Below are 25,671 nucleotides of genomic sequence, written 5' to 3'. Positions count from 1 at the left end.
TATCAGTTTCATCGTCACTCCATGTGACATTGAAACTTTTCTTATTCTTTTTCAATGTATTTGCACATTCAGATTGAATATGTCCAAAACCATCGCATTCCCTGCACTGAATTCCCTTTTTGTTAGTCATTGAAGGTTTTGAAAAAATATTACCTTTGGAGAATTTTGGAAAATTCTTTTTGTCACTTATCTTTTTTATGTATTTTTGAAAGTTTTTAGTTAAAACTTCCATCTCATCATCTTCTTCATCATCTGAAGTTTCTTTTTCAGCAACATTAAAAGCAATACCTTTACCTCTATCAGCAATGGACTTGGGTTTGTCCTTTTGCTTGATTTGCTGATTCAATTCAAAAGTGCGCAAAGAACCCATTAATTCTTCCACCTTCATTGTGCTAAAGTCTTTAGCCTCCTCCATTGCTAAAAGTTTAGTATCGAACCTCTCTGGAAGAACTCTAACAATTTTTCTCACAAGAACAGAATCATCAAGTTTTTCACCAAGAGCAAAATATTCATTAGCAATATCAGATAGTTTTTCATAGAAATCAGTTAGGGTTTCATTATCTGACATCCTAAGATCATCAAATTTGGTCTGAAGCATAATATATCTAGAACGCTTAACATCAGATGTTCCTTCAAACTGTGTTTGAAGGATCTGCTAAGCATCCTTAGCAGATTCACAAGAAGATATAAGCTTAATATAACCTTCACCTACTCCATTAAATATGGCATGTAAATCTTTGCTATTATAAGCAAACAATTTATCATCTTCAATAGACCATTCAAGTTCAGATTTTAATTTAGAATTACCTTCGGAATCTACCACAACAGGAGGAGACCATCCTGAAAGAACCATCCTCCATGCTTTCTCATTTTGAGACTTGATAAAGGCTCTCATTCTAACCTTCCAGTAAGGATAGTTGGAATCATTGAGGAGTGGTGGGCGAACAATAGAAGTTCCTTCTGCAAAGGGAAACATATTGCAAAAACACAAGAAAATGTTGAAAGGACCACACTAAGAGTTTAGTGTCCCGCTCTGATACCAATTGAAAAACTGTGTTTTTGCAAATGTCAGTTGTATATAAGAAAATATAAAAACTGTAATCGTTTGCAGCAGCAGAAAGTAATTCTGCTACAAAGAAACAATGTGCGTAATATAAAATATTTGCAGAAAAATAAATAACTTGACACAAGAGATTTATACGTGGTATCAGTGTTCTCACGAACACTCCTAGTCCACGGGGCCACGCCCAGAGAATGAAATCAATTAATAAAGTATCAAAATTACAAAGACAATTGACTTAAACAAGTTTAGACTCCCTCTAAAGTATTGCCGCAATCCTTTGTAATCCACTTTATGAATCTGACTTCTTGAAACACCTTCAAGCCCGAACTCCCTTCGTCTTTGAAGTGTGAGTGCTTACTTCCTCCCGAAGTAAGGCTTCAACAAGTCTTCTCCCGAAGACCAAGTGCTTACTTCCTCCCGAAGTAAGGCTTCAACAAGTCTTCTCCCGAAGACCAAGTGCTTACTTCCTCCCGAAGTAAGGCTTTATCAAGTCTTCTCCCGAAGACCAATCTCTTGTTCAGTCAAGTAGTTCTTCACAACCTCTAGGATAGAGTAAGAACGGAAATAGAATAACTAGAACCTAGATGAACAACTAGGCTCTCACAAAACAAAGAAAGACTCTCTGCTCTCAAAAGATAAATGTAGAAAATGAATAATGGAAGAGGTAATTCGAATGGTTGCTCTCTAGGCTCTATTTATAGACCATAGAAACCAAAGAGGCAACCACAAGTTCGAATTAGCAGCTGTACAAAAACTTTCCAAAAGAAACACGATCTGCTACATCAGATTCGGATGCTGACGCAGAGATACGACCGAAACGGAAACTTACTAAAATCGGGTCCGATCTTCTTTCAATGCTTGATTCCTGCCAAAAACAGATTAGATATTCTGATTGTATCAAGATACAATCGAAATCAATAAGGAAAAGCCAATAATCAAAGTTTCCCTAAAAAAGACAACTTTCCAAAAGAGAATTCCTTCTCTTTTGAGAAGTTTTCAACAAAGGAAAGTTCAGCTGAAAGTGCAACTTTCCAAACAAGGAAAAGGGCAACTACAATCCGAATTTATAAGGTAAGAAATCGAATATGAATGCACAACAATCTTACCATAAATGGAAAAATTATTTTGTCAACTAACTTGCCAAAAAAAGACTTTACAGATATAAACAATAAAGATAAGGTATATTCAGTTGCATAGTTGTTTTTTTGATTTCAAAATAGAATCAAGTTATAACCATGTTCATTGGAGTTAAGTTCCAAGTTTTTTCATGTTGATTTATAGTTGTATCATCATTTCATTATGGTTTTATTCAATATTACTGGAATTTCTTTTGATAGAGAAAAAAGAGAAAATACTTTGACAAAATAGTTAGTTAGTTTAATAACCAGTTAGCCGCTTGGTTCCCAGATCGTTTAACAAACTGAACTGAAATATGAAAAATAGTAAAGGACTGTATAAGATTAATACAATCCGAAATAATAAGACCAAGAGGAGAAAGAATTTGGCTCTTGTTATTGATAGCATTAACCAACAAGAGACAGTCCGACTCCATAATCACCGCTGTAGGACGAAAATCTTCAGAAGCACTTCCTTCTTCCCAGCATGATTTAACCCAACTCAAAGCCTCCTTCATTGACAACGCCTCAGCAACAACAAGGTCAATTTCACCTCGAAGCTTGACGGCAGCAGCAGCAAAGCACAAACCAGCATGATCTCTAGCAATTCACCCCAACTCATGACTCCTCTCTCTTGAAAAAGGAGCAGCATCACAATTAACCTTCAACTCTCCCAAAGATGGTTTAATCCAATGCTCAACACCAGCACGAGGCTGACTAGAAGAAGATGAAACTCCTCCATTTTTATTTTGAGCAAACTTCCAAAGTTCAAGGTACGTAATTGCAGATGAAATAACTTTTTCCACAGAAGTAGCCTTATTATTCCAAAGTAAATCATTACGGCCCCAAACACTCCAAAGAATCATTGCCAACTTATCAATCTTCTCAGCCAGATGAGTGTTACAGAAATCCTCAAACCAGCCACCAAAATCCTCATCCCCATTATTAATATGCAGACCCAAACCACGCTCCAAACAAGCTTTTGTAAAAGAACAATCAGCCATGATATGAAAGGTGGTTTCGGGTGCAACATTACACAAAGAACAAATGCTGTAAACATGAACCCGCTTAGTCTGAAGAGAGACTAGAGTTGGAAGACAATTGGTGAGAGCCCTCCAAAGCAAATTCTTAACTTTTGGAGGAAGTTTCAAATACCAAAACTTTCTCTAAAAACCAGAATTATCCTGCATATTCCATCTTCCATTACGCACTTGTAAAGCACGATAGGCACTCCTTACTGGATATCCACCAAAAGTTTCAAAAGACCAATACCATGTATCCAGTTTTGGCAACGTAGGCAGCGGAATTTTACAAATGAGATCCACATCTCCGGGCTCAAATAAATCGTCTGAAAGCTCCACATCCCAACACATTTGATTAGTCTGAAGAAGATTAGAGACATGACAATCCTGAAGAGCCTCATGAGAAGAAATCACATAGGGATTGTCCATAGAAGGGAGCCACGGCTGGTTAAGAACAGAGATCGAAGAACCAGAACCCACACACCATCTAGCCCCCAATTTAACCACATCTTGAGCTTCAATTATACTCCTCCACGCATAACTCGGATTAGCTCCCTACTCAGCATCAAGAAAAGAACCTTGGGGATAATATCTAGCTTGAAAAACACGAGCCACAAACGAAGTTGGATTGGTTAACAGACGCCAACCTTGCTTGCCCAACATAGATAAATTAAAGTCCCTCAAGTTTCGAAAGCCCAAACCACCATTATGTTTATGCAGACACAACTTATCCCAGCTTTTCCAATGGATTCCTCCACCTTAAGAGGTCTTAGAATGCCACCAGAATCTTCCCATGAGGCAATCAATGTCTTTACAAATTTCAAGGGGAATCAAAAAAACACTCATGGTGTAAGAAGGTAAAGATTGGATCACAGACTTTAATAAAACCTCTTTACCAGCTCTCGATAAAAGCTTACTATCCCAGTTTTGAATACGCTTCCTAATCTTCTCCTTTAAGAAGCCAAAAGCCACATTCTTGTTTCTACCAACCACACTCGGCAAACCCAAATAAAAACTATTCTCATCAGCAGCATGCATATGAAGGGTTGACAAAATACCGAAGCGAACACTATCAATCGTGTTGGAGCTAAAAAATACAGAAGACTTATTTAGATTTACCTTCTGACCCGAAGCCTCCTCAAACCTCTTCAGCAATTCCAGAACACATTGAGCCTCCTCCATAGTGGCCGAGCAATACATGAAGCTATCATCAGCAAAAAACATATGAGTGACATAAGGGGCTCTACGAGCCACACGACAACCATGGATCCATTTCTTTTCTTCATAAAGCTGAATAAGAGCTGAGAGACCTTCCGCCCAGATAATAAAGAGATATGGAGAAATAGGATCTCCCTAACGAATCCCTGTAGTTGGGACAATCGGCCCAAGAACTTCTCTCCCATGGACAATGTTATAAGAGATTGTTCTCAGACATTCCATTATCATCATAACCCAGTCAACCGAGAAACCCATGCGAAGTAAGATTGCATGCAAGAAAGACCACTCCATTCTATCATAAGCCTTGCTCATATCCAACTTAAGGGCCATACAACCTTGCTTTCCTTGTTGTTTACGTCTCAAATAGTGGAGGATTTCAAAAGATACAAGAACATTATCCGTAATGAGGCGACCAGGAATAAACGCACTTTGAAACTCTGAAATAACCTTGGACAATAGACCTTTGAGCCGGTTAGCCAAAACTTTAGAAATTACTTTGTAAAGCACATTACACAGAGCAATAGGTCTCAATCTCCCATGACTACAGGCATTTTCTTCTTTTGAATAAGCACAAGATTAGTAGCATTAAGATCTTTAGGCATCACCTTATTCCGAAAAAAATTCTGAAGAAGGCGAACGACATCTTGACCAACAATATGCCAGCACTTCTGATAGAAGGCAGGTGTCATCCCATCAGGACCTGGAGACTTATCTGGATGCATTGGAAACACCGCCGAATGAACTTCTTCTTCCAAAACCGGTTGAAGCAAAGTAACATTATCATCATCCCTTATCAAAGGCTGAATCTTATCCAGGATATCATTACCATGTGTCCCCAAGGAATGAAAAATATCAGTAAAATAATTAACCATTACCTGAGGTAAACCAGTCTCCCATTTGACCCAATCGCCCGCCTCATTCTTCAGCTGATGAATGAAATTGTTTTTTCGACGAGAACTAGCAGCAGCGTGAAAGTACTTCGTGTTTCTGTCCCCTTCTTTTAACCAAAACTGCTTAGATCGTTGACGCAAAAAAAATTCTTTTTGATGATAAATCTCAACAAGCTATTTTTTTGCTTCACGGTATTCAGAAACTGAGGCACTATCAGAAAAATTCTTGAGAGCACCAATTCTTCTTTTGCAGCTTTGAATCCTCTCCTTAAAGTTACCCGTCAAATCATTTCCCCAAGATTTAAGAGGTTCCTGAACAACCACAATCTTGTCAACAATGTTATTAGAAACGCAGCCTCCCCATTGCTCCTGAATAATAGAAAAACAAGTCTCTTCACGGAGCCAAGCATTCTCAAAATGGAAAGCTTTAGTAGAACCAATTTGAAACCAAAACGAAGGGTCAAGAAGCAATGGACAATGATCGGAAGTGGTGAACATTGTTGGGTTTTATGCCCTAAATAAAACTCATTTCAATATAATCAGATTTACTTATTAATATAGATCATAAATAACATTTAATGTTGCATGGTTCACATGATTTATTTCATGATTATATGTACATAATGTATAAATTCATCTTAAACCCTTTTCACTTACTTGATCCTGTTTATTGTGCTGTCAACACATTGGAAAGTAAACATGACTATGTGAATAAAGTTTCCTAGATTTATCAGACACAGGGTTTTACTGATATGATAATCTATAACAGAGTTTACTTGCATTTGGAGAAATGCTATGTTCTTTCCAGAGCATTGGTTAAAGTAAAGCTCAGGTTGGATGCATGGAGTATGCATCGGAAGGGACCGATATTGAACTTTGACTTAGATTTATTAAACTTACCGTAATATCTATTCAAGTCAATATCGCCTAGTTGATCCTAGATCAAATGATCTTAATCCTGTTATGATTAGGCTCAATCTCAAGAGGCTATTCGTGTTCTTTGATTTGTTAGTTAAGCCTACTTTTAGGTCAGGGTGATACGTACATTTTGGGAACATGGTAGTGCAATTGAGTGGGAGCGCTAACATAAACATGGAATCTATAGCTTCTATCTGGCGAATAGTAAGTAAGGGATGATCTCCTTCGAGCTTGACCAAACGAAAATAAATGGTGGAGATCTCATTTCACATAAGCTGAAATATCATTTATACGGGGTTAAGTGTTTTAAGGATTAAATACATTGTAGGGTGTAACGGTAATCTAATCCCTTTACAGTGTAGATCATTCATATGGAGGATCATTGATCAAATTAGGATTATAATAATGGATAACTAATGATGTGTCTATATGGTGGAACATATAGAGCATTCTATATACTGAGAGTGCAATTCTAAGTTCTATGCGTGGATTCAACGGAGAATTAATAAGTTAGTGAATTTTAGTAATAAATTCTTGATCTACTTATTGGAAGCTCGGTTATATAGACCCATGGTCCCCGCACTAGTTGAGATAATATTGCTTGTAAGACTCATATAATTGGTTTTGATTAATCAATTATAATTCTCAAATTAGACTATGTCTATTTGTGAATTTTTCACTAAGTAAGGGCGAAATTGTAAAGAAAGAGTTTTAGGGGCATATTTGTTAATTATGATACTTTGTATGGTTCAATTAATAAATATGATAAATGACAATATTATTTAATAATTATTTATAGTTATTAAATAATTAGAATTGGCATTTAAATGGTTGAATTAGAAAATTGGCGTTTTTGAGAAAATCAGTTGCAGAAAAGATAAAACTGCAAAATTGCAAAAAGTGAGGCCCAAATTCACTATGCATGGCCGGCCACTTTTATAGGGAATTTAAACTGATATTTTCATTATTTTAATGCCAAATAATTCAAACCTAACCCTAGTGGAATGCTATAAATAGATAGTGAAGGCTTCAGGAAAATTACACTTCTGATTCAGAAAAAACTGAGCCTCTCTCTTTCTCTCTCCCTATCTTTGGCCGACCTCTTCTCCTCTATCTTTTTCATTGAAATTTTGAAATTCTTAGTGTTAGAGTAGTGCCCACACACAGCAAGTGATACCTCAATCATAGTGAGGAAGATCGTGAAGAACGACTTTTAGCAAGAAGGAGTTTCACCACTAAAGAATCAGAGAAAGAGATCCAGGTTCAGATATTGATAATGCTCTGCTACAGAAAGGAATCAAGGGCTAGATATCTGAACGGAAGGAGTCATTATATTCCGCTGCACCCAATGTAAGGTTTCCTAAACTTTATATGTGTTTATTTCATCGTTTTAGAAAGTTCATATTTAGGGTGTTAATCAACATACTTGTGAGTAGATCTAAGATCCTCGTAAAATAATTTCCAACAACTGGCCTCAGAGCCATGGTAATTGATTTTCTTACAAGAAATTTGGACTTTAAAATGATTGTTAGATGTTTTGGATGGTATCATGTTGTATTGAGTGTTATTTGATGATTGATTGATGTTAGTGAATTTTCATGAAAAATAATTGAATATCTGTTTCTGGAATTATTTTTATTGGATAGTATGGAAAAAATTAAGAAAGTTACTTTTTTACAGAACTCAATTTCGATTTAATTTTAATTAGTTATGATTTTTTGAAGTTTCGAAAAATCGGGGTGGTGTCGCTGCACCTCGTGCGCGCGCGGAGAGGCTGCTAGCAGCCCCCTGCGCCGAGGTTTCACGCCCAAACCAGCCCATGCGCGCCCATGGACAGTATGCAATGCATACTGTCTGTCCGTACAACTCGCATTTTTTTCTTTTTCTTCGATTTTTCATGCTTTTTCATGGATTTAACTTCCGATTTTTTGTGTAGTTCTGTATTTATACATTTACTATTCCTAATTCAATTCTAATTATCATAATTAAATTAATTAATATTTTTAAATTTAATTCATGATATTAGTGTAATTTGAATTTGAAAATAATAAATATCTATATTTTTTTGCTTAATTATCTATCTTATTTTTAAATTTGATTATATCTTATCTTATTTTTAAATTTAAGGTCAGATATTAAATTTTTTAAATTAATTTTTTTTTAAATAATTTGACCTTATTTAAATTTAAAATAAGATAACTATAATCATGTAATTTTAAATAGATGTAAGATATTTTGCTAACTTTTAAATTTTGTTATTTTATTTATTTAAATTACATTTAAAATTTGAGAAAGATATTTATTTATCTTTTATAATTTTTTTATTTAATTTTTATTTATAAAATAACATTAAATTTTTAAAAGTAGTTAGCAAATTTTGAAATGATATTTAGGTTGGTTGAAACCTAATTTTTCAAAATTGTAAGTTTAATTTTAAATATTATTTATTAATTAATTTCGAAATATAAATATATATATTTTTTAATTATTTTCGAAAAATTAATTTTTTTATTTATTTAATTAATTTTTCGAAATTATTTATTTAAAATTAAATAGATCCTACATCCAACTATCCAACTAACCTTGTTGCAGGAGTATGTGTTTTAGCTTGTTTGTAAGTTTTTAAAACCTATTATTGCTTGATTGCAAATAGCCATGGTTAACTTGTTGACAGATCCAATGATCTAATTTTAACTCATGGCTCCCTTAGTCAAGTAAATAATTTGTAACAGGTATATTTACAATCTTCTTTCATCTGTGTATGACCTAGCAACATGATAGGACCCATCCAAAGTGTGCCTGTGTGAGCCTATGTGTTTAATTTTATTATAGATGCATATAGGTTGTTGTTGCTAAATAAAATATCATAGTTCTTGATAGATTTTATTTAGGCCCATTTAGTTTTTGGGCCTATTCAATACATAACAGTTGTTCATTTTAAGGTTAAATTCCTCTCTTTTGGGCCTTGTGTGAGAGTTGGGAGCCATAGTAGTGGGTACGACATACTGAACCCAGCACCCCCTCACATGAACCACCCCAATTGTGAAGGCCCATTTGCCTGATTTGAATAACTGTACTAGGTTAATTAAACTAGTTTAACCTAATAAAATTGATTAGCAACATAATTAATTTCATTTATTTTGAAATTAATTTAAGAAAATCATAGTTTAAAGAATTTTATTCTAAGCTAAACTATGTGTATTTTCTTGTATTTAATTAAATATAGAATTATAACCATCTAGATTCTTTCTGAAGCTTAATTTAAATTTGTCATTAAATATTCCTATTTAAGTTGATATTTAGTTATCTCTAACTAATCAACTTAAATCTGAATATCTTTTGGATTTAAAATTATGGAAGAATGTTCATTAGCAATTTCGCACCGTTTAATCTCGAAAGATAAGTAGTTTGTAAGTGTTTTATATGGTATGGATCACCCTAATGGTGGCGACCATATTTGACTTGCAAATTATGAAACAATAGTGGAAGCTCATAAGATAGAATTGCCTTGACTCTCGCCTAAATGGGACAACGCTGAATTCCAATCTTGATCGAATAAAAGGTTGCTAGAATGTTTAACATTTTAGATGAGCTGACAACTTTATTCAATGGATGGTAGCTTTGACTCTCGCCTAAACGGGACACTGATATCAGTTTGTTGAAAACCTTGGAAATTATTTAGGATTGTAAGTTTTAGTATTTTCACTTGTCATTCCTACTTGCTATATGCTTAATAATTTCTGAATTGTGTATGAATTTATATTGAACCATTTTATTTTCTGTTGTTAAATTGTAGTTTAATTTCGAATCTTCATTGTTGGTCTAACTTGGTTTGTTTATCTAATGAGATAAATCCCTTATGGATTTTCACCATTAGACATACATAATAGTGTTAGATCTCGAAAGATAAATATTGTATATGCGACATCTAGCTGTTCATCAATAGATGACACCTTAGACTAGTATTTTTACAATATGAAACAAGAAGATTTTATAATAAGATTACTTTGACTTTCGCTAATCGAAGCATCGTTGGATTCTTATTTAAACAACGAAATTATCCTAATTCCTCTTAGCTTATTCATTTCGAATTAGCTCAATAACATATCATTGGATGAATGGTCTATAAATCATTTCATGTCATTCTATATTTTCTCTTAAGAAATTAAATGACGCATATGATTATAATCCCGAAATTCTATTCCCAATTGATATAAATCCTCAATCTTAGAAATCTCCTACTTGTATGGGCAAATCAGACTTAGAGTTAAATTAGTAGTGGTGGTCCAAGATAGAACTATTCATTATATTTGGTATAAATTTAAGTCTTTGACTTTAATTTTAGATTCCAAACAGAAATTTTCTAATTCCGGGATATAATACAGTTACACTTTCTAAGGTGTTTAATAACCATTTTCTATCATTGGTTTCAAACTGTATGGAATATGAGTTTGGTATTCTGTGACCAGGATCCACTTGCACTATTCTAAGAACTCTTTGATGTAACTAAACCTAAGTCATCAAAAGACACTACCACATTTTTTTTAATCTATGGCATTTGTATCTTGTTCATAGTGGTTTTGACAAGATCAATCTCTGCAATGAGTTAATATGCCTATATCCACTGAAAGTAGTTCATCTCATTCGCAGATGGATGTACATTCATGGGTGGATATGAGTTTTTCGTTGTATTCTTAAAACGATAACTCTAGATTATACCTTATGCAAAGAAATTTGAAATGTTTAAAAAATTTCATTAATTTCTAGCAATGGTTAAAACCATTAAGGTAAGTGGTTAAAGATCTTGCGAACTGATAGGGGTGGAGAAATAGTTAGTTGATATGCAGTTCAAAGATCATTAAATTGATTTTTGAATTATATCCAAACTTACCTCCCCAGAAATTTCGAGTTGCATATTGATGATTAGTTACTAGTCGTTGCCTAAATCCTTCTATGGTAATACAATTTCAGAATGATGTAATGGTTGGGTACTTAATGTAAATCATTACTAGATTCATGGATGACCTAATCAAAATCTTAAGAAAAGCTAGAACTGTTAACCATGGTTTGTTAGCTATTCTAAGTGATTAGGGGTGGACAATCCCATAGTCAATAGATAAGAAAGTGTTTGTTCAAACAAATACTACTTTTCTAAGATAATGACTAAGTCTGAAAATAAAGTAGCAAATAAAGGAGATATTTATTTCTTGATTCCAAAAGTGTTCTATCATCTTATTTGACATATGATGATCCCACTGCCTCTGTTGTCTTGTCACAACCGAAGAGATCAATACCATTTAGTTTTCTTAGACATAATTCACGGTACCTTGTCCTAGTGGGAGAGTTTCTAGGAACTCACCTTCTTATGACTTGGAAGACACTAGTGATTAAAATCCAGTGTGAGTTTAAACAAGTAATGGATTGTCAAGATAAGAAACTAAGAAGAAAAGCTAATACAACTATGGTTTAATCCATTCACATGGAATAACCTAAAGTTTTCTATTACAAGGACATAAAAGTAAATTTTCGTTTATAAGTCTATTCAATGGACTTAACAAAACTTCCTGTTCCTAGTATTATAGGTTTGAGTTTATCTAAACCTATGGCTTGTGATATACCTGGTAATTACTTACTCTAATGCTGAAACATTTTTCTTTCTAACGGCAATCTATAGAAGCTTCACAACTTCTTAGACATAGATTTTATTTATCTAAGGAAAAGTCTCAACTATTCCAGAAAAGATAAAGCCATGAAAGAATTTCTTAAATCAACAGTGAGAGGTCTTAGATATGCTTTTGTATGCCTTAGACCAGACACCTGCTGTTGAGTGGGAGTAATGAATAGGTATCAGATTAATCCAGGAGAAGAACATTGGAAGACAATCAAGTAAATCTTAAGATAAAGAAGAGGAACTATATGTTAGTCTATAAGGGTGTGTTTAAAATTCTTAGACTACACCACATCAGATTTCGAAATTTGCCTTTGTGCTAGAAAATCTTTCTGATAAGATGGTGATTACTCTGGGGGTGAAATAGTGATTTTGGAGAAGTGTAAAAAACTATCTGAAGTCTCTAGGTCTACCAGAAAGGGATTGAATGTCAAAGTTGCAGGAAAGGTACTTATTCAGTCTAAGGAAAGTTCTATACAACTTTGGCACCATTCCAAATTGCCTTAACTACTAGTGTTAATTTCCCGATTAACCAAAAGTAGTTGCCAAAGGTATAGAATCCAGTATCCCAAAAGAGTAGACATATAGAGAGGAATTTCACATTATCAATGATTTTGTGATTAAGGAAGAGTAATGGTAGAGAAAAGGTTGTGTTTAATTCAACCTTTCAGATCCTATTACGAGGAAGTTTACTACTACTACACTTGATTTGTATATCAAGGTGTTGAGATAATTTGAAATGCACATTTTGTTTTATATTAGTGAAAGTGGGAGTTTGTTGGGTTTTATGCCCTAAATAAAACTCATTTCAATATAATCAGATTTACTTATTAATATAGATCAGAAATAACATTTAATGTTGCATGGTTCACATGATTTATTTCATGATTATATGTACATAATGTATAAATTCATCTGAAACCCTTTTCACATACTTGATCCTGATTATTGTGTTGTCAACACATTGGAAAGTAAACATGACTATGTGAATAAAGTTTCCTAGATTTATCAGACACAGGGTTTTACTGATATAATAATCTACAACAGAGTTTACTTGCATTTGGAGAAATGCTATGTTCTTTCCAGAGCATTGGTTAAAGTAAAGCTCAGTGGATGCATGGAGTATGCATCGGAAGGGACCGATATTGAACTTTGACTTAGATTTATTAAACTTACCGTAATATCTATTCAAGTCAATATCGCCTAGTTAATCCTAGATCAAATGATCTTAATCCTGTTATGATTAGGCTCAATCTCAAGAGGCTATTCGTGTTCTTTGATTTGTTAGTTAAGCCTACTTTTAGGTCAGGGTGATACGTACATTTTGGGAACATGGTAGTGCAATTGAGTGGGAGCGCTAACATAAACATGGAATCTATAGCTTCTATCTGGCGAATAGTAAGTAAAGGATGATCTCCTTCGAGCTTGACCAAACGAAAATAAATGGTGGAGATCTCATTCCACATAAGCTGAAATATCATTTATACGGGGTTAAGTGTTTTAAGGATTAAATACATTGTAGGGTGTAACGGTAATCTAATCCCTTTACAGTGTAGATCATTCATATGGAGGATCATTGATCAAATTAGGATTATAATAATGGATAACTAATGATGTGTCTATATGGTGGAACATATAGAGCATTCTATATACTGAGAGTGCAATTCTAAGTTCTATGCGTGGATTCAACGAAGAATTAATAAGTTAGTGAATTTTAGTAATAAATTCTTGATCTACTTATTGGAAGCTCGGTTATATAGACCCATGGTCCCCGCACTAGTTGAGATAATATTGCTTGTAAGACTTATATAATTGGTTTTGATTAATCAATTATAATTCTCAAATTAGACTATGTCTATTTGTGAATTTTTCACTAAGTAAGGGCGAAATTGTAAAGAAAGAGTTTTAGGGGCATATTAGTTAATTATGATACTTTGTATGGTTCAATTAATAAATATGATAAATGACAATATTATTTAATAATTATTTATAGTTATTAAATAATTAGAATTGGCATTTAAATGGTTGAATTAGAAAATTGGCGTTTTTGAGAAAATCAGTTGCAGAAAAGATAAAACTGCAAAATTGCAAAAAGTGAGGCCCAAATCCACTATGCATGGCCGGCCACTTTTTTAGGAAATTTAAACTGATATTTTCATTATTTTAATGCCAAATAATTCAAACCTAACCCTAGTGGAATGCTATAAATAGATAGTGAATGCTTCAGGAAAATTACACTTCTGATTCAGAAAAAACTGAGACTCTCTCTCTCCCTATCTTTGGCCGACCTCTTCTCCTCTTTCTTCTTCATTGAAATTTCGAAATTCTTAGTCTTAGAGTAGTGCCCACACACAGCAAGTGATACCTCAATCATAGTGATGAAGATCCTGAAGAAAGACTTTCAGCAAGAAGGAGTTTCAGCACTAAAGAATCAGAGAAAGAGATCCAGATTCAGATATTGATAATGCTCTGCTACAGAAAGGAATCAAGGGCTAGATATCTGAACAGAAGGAGTCATTATATTCCGCTGCACCCAATGTAAGGTTTCCTAAACTTTATATGTGTTTATTTCATCGTTTTAGAAAGTTCATATTTAGGGTGTTAATCAACATACTTGTGAGTAGATCTAAGTGTTGGTATTATTTTACCAGGACCTTAGATCTACTCACAAGTATGTTTATTAACATCCTAAATAAGAACTTTCTAAAACGATAAATTAAACACATATAAAGTTTAAGAAACCTTACATTGGGTGCAGCAGAATTAAATGACTCCTTCCATTCAGATCTCTAACCCTTGTATCCTTTCTGTAGCAGAGTATTATCAAGATCTGAACCTGGATCTCTTTCTCTGAATCCTTGATGCTGAATCTCCTTTGCTGATGATCTTTCTTCACGATCTTCCTCACTATGATTGATGTATTGCTTGCTGTGTGTGGGCACTACTCTAATCACTAAGGTAGGTTTGAAATATGAAGGAAGAAGAGAGAGAGAGAGAGAGAGAGAGAGTGGCGGCTAGAGAAGAGAGAGGAGGCTCGAGTTTTTCTGAATCAGAAATTGTGAAGTGTAATTTTCCTGAAGCCTTCACTATCTATTTATAGCATTCCACTAGGGTTAGGTTTGAATTTTTTGGCATTAAAATAATGAAAATATCAACTTAAAAAAGCCTACAAAGGTGGCCGGCCATGGCTTAGTGGACTGGGCCTTGTTTTTTTGCAATTTTGCAATTTTAACACCTTTTGCATCTGATTTTCTCAAAAATTCCAATTTCCTAATTCAACCATTAAATGCCAATTCTAACTATTTAATAACTATAAATAATTATTAAATAATATTGTCATTTATCATATTTATTAATTGAACCATACAAAGTATCATAATTAACAAATATGCCCCTATTAACTCTTTCTTTACAATTTCGCCCTTACTTAGTGAAAATTTCACAAATAGACATAGTCTAATTTGTGAATGATAATTGATTAATCAAAACCAATTACATGAGTCTTACAAACAATATTATCTCAATTAGTGCGGGGACCATGGGTCTATATAACCGAGCTTCCAATAAGTAGATCAAGAATTTAGCACTAAAATTCACTAACTTATTAATTCTTCGTTGAATCCACGCATAGAACTTAGAATTGCACTCTCAGTATATAGAATGCTCTATATGTTCCACCATATAGACACATCATTAGTTATCCATTGTTATAATCCTAATTTGATCAATGATCCTCTATATGAATGATCTACACTGTAAAGGGATTAGATTACCGTAACACCCTACTATGTATTTTATCCTTAAAACACTTGACCCCGTATAAATGATATTTCAGCTTATGTGAAATGAGATCTCCACCATTTATTTTTCGTTTGGTCAAGCTTGAAGGAGATCATCCTTTGCTTACTATTTGCCAGATAGAAGCTATAGATTCCATGTTTATGCTAGCGCTCCCACTCAATTGCACTACCGTGTTCCCAAAAAGTACGTATCACCCTGACCTAAAAGTAGGCTTAACTAACAATTCAAGGAACACGAATAGCCTCTCAAGATTGAGCCTAATCATAACAGGATTAAGATCATTTGATCTAGGATCAACTTGGCGATATTGACTTGAATAGATTTTACGGTAAGTTTAATTAAATCTAAGTCAAAGTTCAATATCGGTCCCTTCCGATGCATACTCCATGCATCCAACCTGAGCTTTACTTTAACCAATGTTCTGGAAAGAACATAGTATTTCTCCAAATACAAGTAAACTCTTGTTGTAGATTATCATATCAGTAAAAGCATGTGTCTGATAAATCTAGGAAACTTTATTCACATAGTCATGTTTACTTTCCAATGTGATGACAGCACAATAAACATGATTAAGTATGTGAAAAGGGTTTAAGATGAATTTATAAATCAAATAGACAAGCAATTGATAAAGTGAACCAAAACATACACAAATGAATGAAAAATACTTATGTTTCTTTATTGATGTTGAATAAAATAGATTACATTGAAATGGAGTTTTATTTAGGGCATAAAACCTAACAAACTCCCACTTGCACTAATATAAAACTAATTAGTACATATCAATTAATCCTAAATTCTGACGGTGCTTTTCAAAGGCTGTCACGGCCAGGACTTTGGTAAATGGATCAGCTAGGTTGTCCTCTGTGTCAACTTTATCAACTAGTACATCCCCTCTTGCCACGTATTCTCTGATAATGTGATACTTCCTTTCAATGTGTTTGCTTCTCTTGTGGCTTCGAGGTTCTTTGCTGTTTGCTATTGCTTCATTGTTATCACAGAGTAGTACCAGAGGCTTTTCCATTCCAGGAACAACTCCTATGCTGGTGAAGAACTTTCTTAGCCAGACAAGTTCTTTAGCAGCTTCGGCTGCTGCTATGTATTCAGCTTCCATAGTTGAGTCCGATATTGCGATTTGTTTAGCACTTCTCCAAACCACTGCTCCACCCCCAAGAGTAAACACCATCCCAGATGTAGATTTCCTGTCTTCAAGACTTGCCTGGAAATCTGAATCAGTGTAGCCTATGTGATTTAAAGCACCACCCTTGTAGACTAACACAAGATTCCTTGTACTCTTTAAGTATTTCAGAATATACTTAACTGCATTCCAATGTTCTTGTCTTGGATTAGACTGATACCTGCTCACGATTCCAACAGCATAACAGATGTCAGGTCTAGTGCATAACATTGCATACATTAGACTTCCAACTGCAGAGGCATAGGGAATATTCGCCATGTCCTCTATCTCTTGAGGATCAGTCGGTGACTGTTCCTTAGATAGACGAATACCATATCTAGAAGGCATGTTTGCCCCATTGGCGTTGTTCATGAAGAATCTCTCTAAGACTTTGTCTATGTAGATTGTTTGAGAGAGAGCAAGAGATTTGTTCTTCCGGTTTCTGATAATCTGAATACCAAGAACATAGGCTGCTTCACCCAAATCTTTCATATCGAATTGAGTGTTGAGCCATTCCTTGATGTGAGTCATTTTCTTGACATTGTTTCCAATGATCAAAATGTCATCAACATAAAGGACCAGGAATACTACTACTTGGTCTTCCTTGAGTTGGTAAACACAAGATTCATCTTCATTCTGAAGAAAGCCGTAGGTCTTGATGATTTCATCAAACCTTTTGTTCCATGAGCGAGAAGCTTGCTTAAGTCCATAGATAGACCTATTTAATTTGCAAACTTTCTTTTCCTGCCCAGGAAGAACATAACCTTATGGTTGCTCCATATAGATGGTTTCTTCAAGTACCCCATTAAGGAAGGGAGTTTTGACATCCATTTGCCAGATTTCATAATCGAAAGCAGCAGCTATGGAGAGAAGAATTCGGATGGATTTGAGCATGGCAACAGGACTAAAAGTTTCCTCATAGTCCACGCCTTCTCTTTGGGTATAACCCTTGGCTACAAGTCTAGCTTTAAAAGTTTCGACTTCGCCTCAAGCTCCTCTTTTCTTCTTGTAAACCCACTTGCATCCTATCGGATGATAGTCGTCAGGTGCGTCTACATATTCCCAGACTTTGTTCTTTTTCATGGAATCCATTTCTGAATCCATGCCGGCTGACCATCGTTTCCGTTGCGGACTAGCCATTGCCTGTTTATAGGTTAATGGATCGTCATCAATACCATCACCTACGACCATATTGATTTCACCATCCAAGCCATAACGAGCAGGTTTTGTTGAAACCCTCCCACTACGACGAGGTACGATTGTCTTCTGAACAGAAACTTTAGTAGTAGATTTCTCAGTTTGTTCAACTGAGGGAGTGGGATTGTCCTCTTCACGTGTGGAAGAGAACGGAACTTTGGAAGGACTTATATCTGAAAGCATTTCCTCCAACACTACTTTACTTTGTGATTTGAAATTCTTAATATAGTCATCTTCAAGGAAAGTGGCATTTGTAGAAACAAACACTTTATCATCCTTGCGACTATAAAATAGTCCACCCCTAGTCTCTTTAGAATTACCAACAAACATGCAAACTTCAGTTCGTGACTCAAGTTTGCCGTCTTTCTTTCTTAAGACATGAGCAGGGCACCCCAGTTACGTAATGGCGTAAACTAGGTGTACGACCATTCCAAAGTTCTAAAGGTGTCTTAGGGATTGATTTAGATGGAACAACATTTAAAATGTCAGTTTCCATCTGAATTGCATATCCCCAGAAGGACGTAGGTAGAGTTGAAAAACTAAGCATAGACCTAACTATTTCCAAAAGCGTGCGATTCCGTCTTTCTGCAACTCCATTTTGCTGTGGAGTGCTAGGGGCGGTTAATTGGGATTCAATTCCAAGTTCAATTAAATGATCTTCGAACTGCATATCCATATATTCTCCACCCCTATCAGTTCACAAGATCTTTAATGATTTACCTAATTGGTTTTGGGCCAAAGCATGAAATTCTTGAAACTTTGCAAATGTTTCAGATTTCTTATGAATAAGGTAAATATGTCCATATCTAGAGTAATCGTCAATGAAAGTGACAAAGTACTCATAACCACCTCGGGCTTTGACATTCAAAGGTCCGCAGACATCGGAATGCACTAACCCTAGGGGTTGTTTGGCACGCTCTCCCTTTGCAGAGAAAGAACGTTTAGTCATTTTTCCTTCTAGGCATGACTCGCATACTGGCAATTCACCTAAGACGACATTTTTCAATGGACCGTCTTTGGTTAGCCTATTGAGTCTATCAAAGCCTATATGACCTAAACGTAAATGCCATAGATATGTTTCATTATCATCAACGATCTTTTGCTTTTTGTGGTTTCTAGGTTTAGCTACTTAAAAAAGTTCGTTATGTAGGGCAAATGGTGTTTCTGGTCTAAGAACATAAAGCCCCTGTTCCATGGATGCAACACAAATCTGAATGTCATTTCGAGAAATGGTAGAACCAGAATCCGAAAAATCTAATGTGTATTGTTGCAATTGTAAGCATGAAACAGAAACCAAGTTTCTACTGAAATTTGGAATGTATAAGACATTGTCTAATTCCAAAATTCTGTTTTGAAACTTGAGTTTGGCTTTTCCTCTAGCTCTAACCGAAACCATTTCGCCATTACCAACTTTAAGTTTTAACTCTCCGGATTTCAAATAATTCCAATTCTCAAGCAATTGCAATGAACAACTTACATGGTTTGTAGACCCAGAATCAAGAATCCAAATGGATTTATCATTCTCTAACACACATGATTCGAAGACTAAAGCAATACTGCTTATTCGTTTGTTAATTGTTGTTCTTGCTAGTTCATTTTGTTGTGAAGTATAACTTGAGGAAGTGGAATCACTTTCTCTTATCTTCTCAACTAAGCTTGAAGTAGTAGGATTTATGGAGTTATGAACTATTTGCTCTTCAGAGTGAACAATTCCCAGCTTACCTGCTTTCTGGAATTTAAAGTCCATCATGAGCATATGTGAAGTATTACTCTGACAAGGAGTTTATAACTTCAAGTTCAATTGCTAAGATAAAATAGGAGTGGAATGAGAAGGCGATTATTGACACTACAACACATCAATAAAACAGAAGTAAGGTTTTGGTTCAAAATTCATACACAAGTTCAGAAAATAACAAGTAATGACATATGTTATAGAAATACTAAATCTAACATAGTTTATTTTCCAAGGTTTCCAACATAATGAAATACAGTGTCCCGGTAGGCGAGAGTCAAAGATAACATTAGGTGAATAGAGTTGTCAGCTCATCTAAAATTAAACATTTTAGCAACCTTTTATTCGATCAAAATGAGAATCCAACGTTGTCCCGGTAGGCGAGAGTCAAGGTTATTCTCATTTTATGAGCTTCCACCATTGTTTCATGTTTTATGAGTTTATCTCTAAGTAGTCACCGCAGGGGAGAGTCTAAATAGAGACGAAAACTCACAAAACACTTATCAAATGAAATCTTACGGTGTTAAAAGTGTTCAACGAATAACCATCCATAGGGGGACGAAGTCTAGCGTCTCGAGGTTATATTGAAAAAGTTTAACTATTGTAAGACCAACAATGGAGATCGAATATCTTTTGATTAAAAGCTCATTATTTAAAAAAATATATATGTATTTTGTATAATCATAATATTCGATATTATAATAATGAAAAATTACAAATTAAAGTTGGTTTAAATAAGAAATCAACTTTAATTAATTTTCAATTATTATTTAAATTTGAAAAATAAATTCAAATAAATATCGAACAAGTTCCATAATATAATAATGAAAAATTACAAATCAAAGTTGGTTTAAATAAAAAATCAACTTTAATTAATTTTCAATTATTAATTAATTTCGAAAAATAAATTCGAATAATAAATGGAACAAATTTGAAAATATCTTGTTTAAGTTGTTTTAGAAGAATCTAAAAAATCAACTTAAATATCTTTCAAATTAGATTTAATTAAATTAAAATTAAGTTATAACCACTTAATTTGAAGATATTCCATTTTAAGTTAATATTCGAAAAGATATTAACCTAAAAAATATCTAGAATATTCCATTTTAAGTTAATATTCGAAAAGATATTAACTTAAAAAATATCTAAAGAATCTTAATAACCAATGCCTAAAATTCCTCAACTTAATTTTGAAATTTTAAATCCAAAAGATATTCAGATTTAAGTTGGTTAGTTGTAGATAACTAAATATCAACTTAAATAGGAATATTTAATGAAGAATTTAAATTAAGCTTCAGAAAGAATCTAGATGGTTATAATTCTATATTTAATTAAATACAAGAAAATACATATAGTTTAGCTTAGAATATTAAATTCTTTAAACTATGATATTCTAAATTAATTTCAAAATAAATGAAATTAATTATGTTACTAATCAATTTTAATTAGGTTAAACTAGTGTAATTAACCTAGTACAGTCATTCAAATCAGGCAAATGGGCCTTCAGAATTGGGGTGGTTCATGTGAGGGGGTGCTGGGTTCAGTATGTCGTACCCACTTCTATGGCTCCCAACTCTCACACAAGGCCCAAAAGAGAGGAATTTAACCTTAATAAGAACAACTGTTATTAATTGAATAGGCCCAAAAACTAAATGGGCCTAAATAAATTCTATCAAGAACTATGATAATTTATTTTAGCAACAACAACCTATATGCATCTATAATCAAATTAAACACATAGGCTCACACAGGCACACTTTGGATGGGTCCTATCATGTTGCTAGGTCATACACAGATGAAAGAAGTTTGTAAATATACCTGTTACAAATTATTATCTTGACCAAGGGAGCCATCAGATCATTAGATCTGGCAAAAGTAACCATGGCTGTTTGCAATCAAGTAATAATAGGTTTTGAAAACTTACACACAAGCTAAAACACATACTCCTGCAACAAGGTTAGTTGGATAGTTGGATGTAGGATTTATTTAATTTTAAATTAAATAATTAATTTCGAAAATAATTAATTAAATAAAAAAAAATCGAAAAATTTAAAAAAATTTGAAAAAAAAAATTCAAAATTTAATTAAATATTTAAATTTAAAATTAAACCTACAATTTTGAAAAATTAGGTTTCAACCAACCTAAATATCATTTCAAAAAATTTGCTAACAACTTTTAAAATTTAAATTCTATTTTATAAATAAAAATTAAATAAAAAATTAGAAAAGATAAATGAATATCTTTTTCAAACTTTAAATGTAATTTAAATAAATAAAATAACAAAATTTAAAAAAAATTAGCAAAATATCTTATATCATTTAAAAATTACATGATTATAGTTATCTTATTTTAAATTTAAATAAGGTCAAATTATTAAAAAAATTTAATTTAAAATATTTTAAATCTGACCTTAAATTTAAAAATAAGATAAGATATAATCAAATTTTAAAATAAGATAGATTATTAAGCAAAAAGATAGATACTAACTATTTTCAAATTCAAATTACACTAATATCTTGAATTAAATTTAAAAAATATTAAATTAATTCAAAATGATAATTAGAATTGAATTAGGAATAGTAATAGTATAAATATAGAACTACACAAAAAATCGAAAGTTAATTCCATGAAAAAAGCATGAAAAATCGAAGAAAAACAAAAAAAATTGTGAGTTGTACGGACAGTTTTCGCGATCGTAGGAAAATTTCAGCACAGCCCCGATTTTTTTTCGAATCTTCAAAAAATCATAACTAATTCAAATTAAATCGAAATCGAGTTCTGTAAAAAAGTAACTTGCTTAATTTTTTCCATACTATCCAATAAAAATAATTCCAAAAACAGAATCGCAATTATTTTTCACGAAAATTCACAAACATCAATCAATCATCAAATAACACTCAACACAACATGATACCATCCAAAAACAAACAAACAATCGTTTTAAAGTCCAAATTTCTTGCAAGTAAATCAATTACCATGGCTCTGAGGCCAGTTGTTGGAATTATTTTACCAGGATCTTAGATCTACTCACAAGTATGTTTATTAACATCCTAAATAAGAACTTTCTAAAACGATAAATTAAACACATATAAAGTTTAAGAAACCTTACATTGGGTGCAGCGGAATTAAATGACTCCTTCCGTTCATATCTCTAACCCTTGTATCCTTTCTGTAGCAGAGTATTATCAAGATCTGAACCTGGATCTCTTTCTCTGAATCCTTGATGCTGAATCTCCTTTGCTGATGATCTTTCTTCACGATCTTCCTCACTATGATTGAGGTATTGCTTGCTGTGTGTGGGCACTAATCTAATCACTAAGGTAGGTTCGAAATATGAAGGAAGAAGAGAGAGAGAGAGTGGCGGCTAGAGAAGAGAGAGGAGGCTCAGGTTTTTCTGATTCAGAAATTGTGAAGTGTAATTTTCCTGAAGCCTTCACTATCTATTTATAGCATTCCACTAGGGTTAGGTTTGAATTATTTGGCATTAAAATAATGAAAATATCAACTTAAAAAGCCTACAAAGGTGGCCGGCCATGGCTTAGTGGACTGGGCCTTGTTTTTTTGCAATTTTGCAATTTTAATACCTTTTGCATCTGATTTTCTCAAAAATGCCAATTTCCTAATTCAACCATTAAATGCCAATTCTAACTATTTAATAACTATAAATAATTATTAAATAATCTTGTCATTTATCATATTTATTAATTGAATCATTCAAAGTATCATAATTAACAAATATGCCCCTATTAACTCTTTCTTTACAATTTCGCCCTTACTTAGTGAAAATTTCACAAATAGACATAGTCTAATTTTGTGAATTATAATTGATTAATCAAAACCAATTACATGAGTCTTACAAACAATATTATCTCAACTAGTGCGGGGACCATGGGTCTATATAACCGAGCTTTCAATAAGTAGATCAAGAATTTAGCACTAAAATTCACTAACTTATTAATTCTTCGTTGAATCTACGCATAGAACTTAGAATTGCACTCTCAGTATATATAATGCTCTATATGTTCCACCATATAGACACATCATTAGTTATCCATTGTTATAATCCTAATTTGATCAATGATCCTCTATATGAATGATCTACACTGTAAAGGGATTAGATTACCGTAACACTCTACTATGTATTTTATCCTTAAAATACTTGACCCCGTATAAATGATATTTCAGCTTATGTGAAATGAGATCTCCACCATTTATTTTCGTTTGGTAAAGCTCGAAGGAGATCATCCTTTGCTTACTATTTGCCAGATAGAAGCTATAGATTCCATGTTTATGCTAGCGCTCCCACTCAATTGCACTACCGTGTTCCCAAAAAGTACGTATCACCCTGACCTAAAAGTAGGCTTAACTAACAATTCAAGGAACACGAATAGCCTCTCAAGATTGAGCCTAATCATAACAGGATTAAGATCATTTGATCTAGGATCAACTTGGCGATATTGACTTGAATAGATTTTACGGTAAGTTTAATTAAATCTAAGTCAAAGTTCAATATCGGTCCCTTCCGATGCATACTCCATGCATCCAACCTGAGCTTTACTTTAACCAATGTTCTGGAAAGAACATAGTATTTCTCCAAATACAAGTAAACTCTTGTTGTAGATTATCATATCAGTAAAAGCCTGTGTCTGATAAATCTAGGAAACTTTATTCACATAGTCATGTTTACTTTCCAATGTGATGACAGCACAATAAACATGATTAAGTATGTGAAAAGGGTTTAAGATGAATTTATAAATCAAATAGACAAGCAATTGATAAAGTGAACCAAAACATACACAACTGAATGAAAAATACTTATGTTTCTTTATTGATGTTGAATAAAATAGATTACATTGAAATGGAGTTTTATTTAGGGCATAAAACCTAACACTAAGATCCTGGTAAAATAATTTCCAACAAACATGAGATTGAGTAACCGAGAACTTGGAAATAAATCAACCCAGTCCGAGTTGGCAAGAGCTCTATCCAACCGAACCTCAATTAAATTTTCCGAATCCCTACCCTTCTCCCAAGTGAACTGATGACCAACCAACTCTAAATTCACTAAATCACAATCAGCAACCGCTTGTTGAAAACCTTCAAGAAGCCAATTTGGATAGGGATTTCCACCTCGTTTATCCACTTGACTCAACACATTATTCAAATCACCAATAATACACCATGGAAGAGCCGATTCTTCTTTCAAAATTCTCATAAGGTTCCATGTGTTTCTTCTAAGAGCCCAGTTCGGTTCACCATTAACACCCGTGAGCCTCCAATCAAATAAATTATTACGATGAACAATCAAATCAATGTGGTTCTGAGAAAAACCTCTAACCTCAACGTCAGTTTGTTCTTTCCACAACATAGCTAAACCTCTTCCCCTACCTTGCGCATCCACCGAGAACATACCTTCATACCCAAGTTGAGAAGAAAGTAACTCCAACTGAGGTTTCAAGCTTAATGTTTCACAAAGAAAAATAAACGTGGGTTTCTTTTGATAAACCATATCTTTAAGGAATTGAAAAGTCCCTGGGTTCCCAAGCCCATGGAAATTCCAACTCAATATACTCATAATGATTGGCGAACCCAATCGAACGAGCCCGCCATTGAATCGTTTTTTGATTGAGCACCCTTTTCCTGGCCCAAAATCACATTACTTTGCTCCATAGGCCCATTCGACCCAATAGCCACCTCCTTGCCCATACTTTTTCTTTTAGTATCAAGAAAAAGCATCCATTCCTCATCTATCTCTAAATCAGATTCCACCTCATTTTGTCCTTTACTGCCTAATTTATCTCCTCCATTACTTCCACCAATATTCATACCATTTATTCCCACAAATCTTGTGTTGCCAACAACCGAATCCCTA

The 25,671-nt window shown here is 33.7% G+C and overlaps 1 protein-coding gene across 1 annotated transcript; it reads right to left on the bottom strand.

The window, feature by feature from the left end:
• Positions 1–655: 655 nt before the first annotated feature.
• LOC133036276 (uncharacterized) lies at positions 656–25,308 on the bottom strand. Its single transcript, XM_061112816.1, has 12 exons — positions 24,760–25,308; positions 5,513–5,677; positions 4,964–5,428; positions 4,634–4,865; positions 4,089–4,510; positions 3,923–4,009; positions 3,390–3,755; positions 2,841–3,344; positions 2,592–2,738; positions 2,449–2,488; positions 808–960; positions 656–765 (listed from the first exon to the last, which is right to left on the bottom strand). Exons 1-12 carry the CDS (start codon positions 25,306–25,308, stop codon positions 656–658), a joined length of 3,240 nt encoding a protein of 1,079 aa, XP_060968799.1.
• Between the last annotated feature and the right edge of the window lie 363 nt (positions 25,309–25,671).

Source organism: Cannabis sativa, chromosome 3, assembly GCF_029168945.1.
Source record: "Cannabis sativa cultivar Pink pepper isolate KNU-18-1 chromosome 3, ASM2916894v1, whole genome shotgun sequence".
NCBI lineage: Eukaryota > Viridiplantae > Streptophyta > Magnoliopsida > Rosales > Cannabaceae > Cannabis > Cannabis sativa.
The sequence above is the reverse complement of the archived record's forward strand: the minus strand, read 5'-3'. Positions and strand labels throughout refer to the sequence as shown.

What these genes read in the sequence shown, in the direction of transcription:
- LOC133036276 (XM_061112816.1), bottom strand. Translation starts at nt 25,308, where the DNA reads ATGGTTTATCAAAAGAAACCCACGTTTATTTTTCTTTGTGAAACATTA. An exon ending in GGTTATGATGATAATGGAAT is followed by an intron (nt 4,511 to 4,633) that starts GTCTGAGAACAA and finishes TCTGGGCGGAAG; the next exon opens with GTCTCTCAGCTCTTATTCAG. An exon ending in AGTCGGACTGTCTCTTGTTG is followed by an intron (nt 2,489 to 2,591) that starts GTTAATGCTATC and finishes TTCATATTTCAG; the next exon opens with TTCAGTTTGTTAAACGATCT.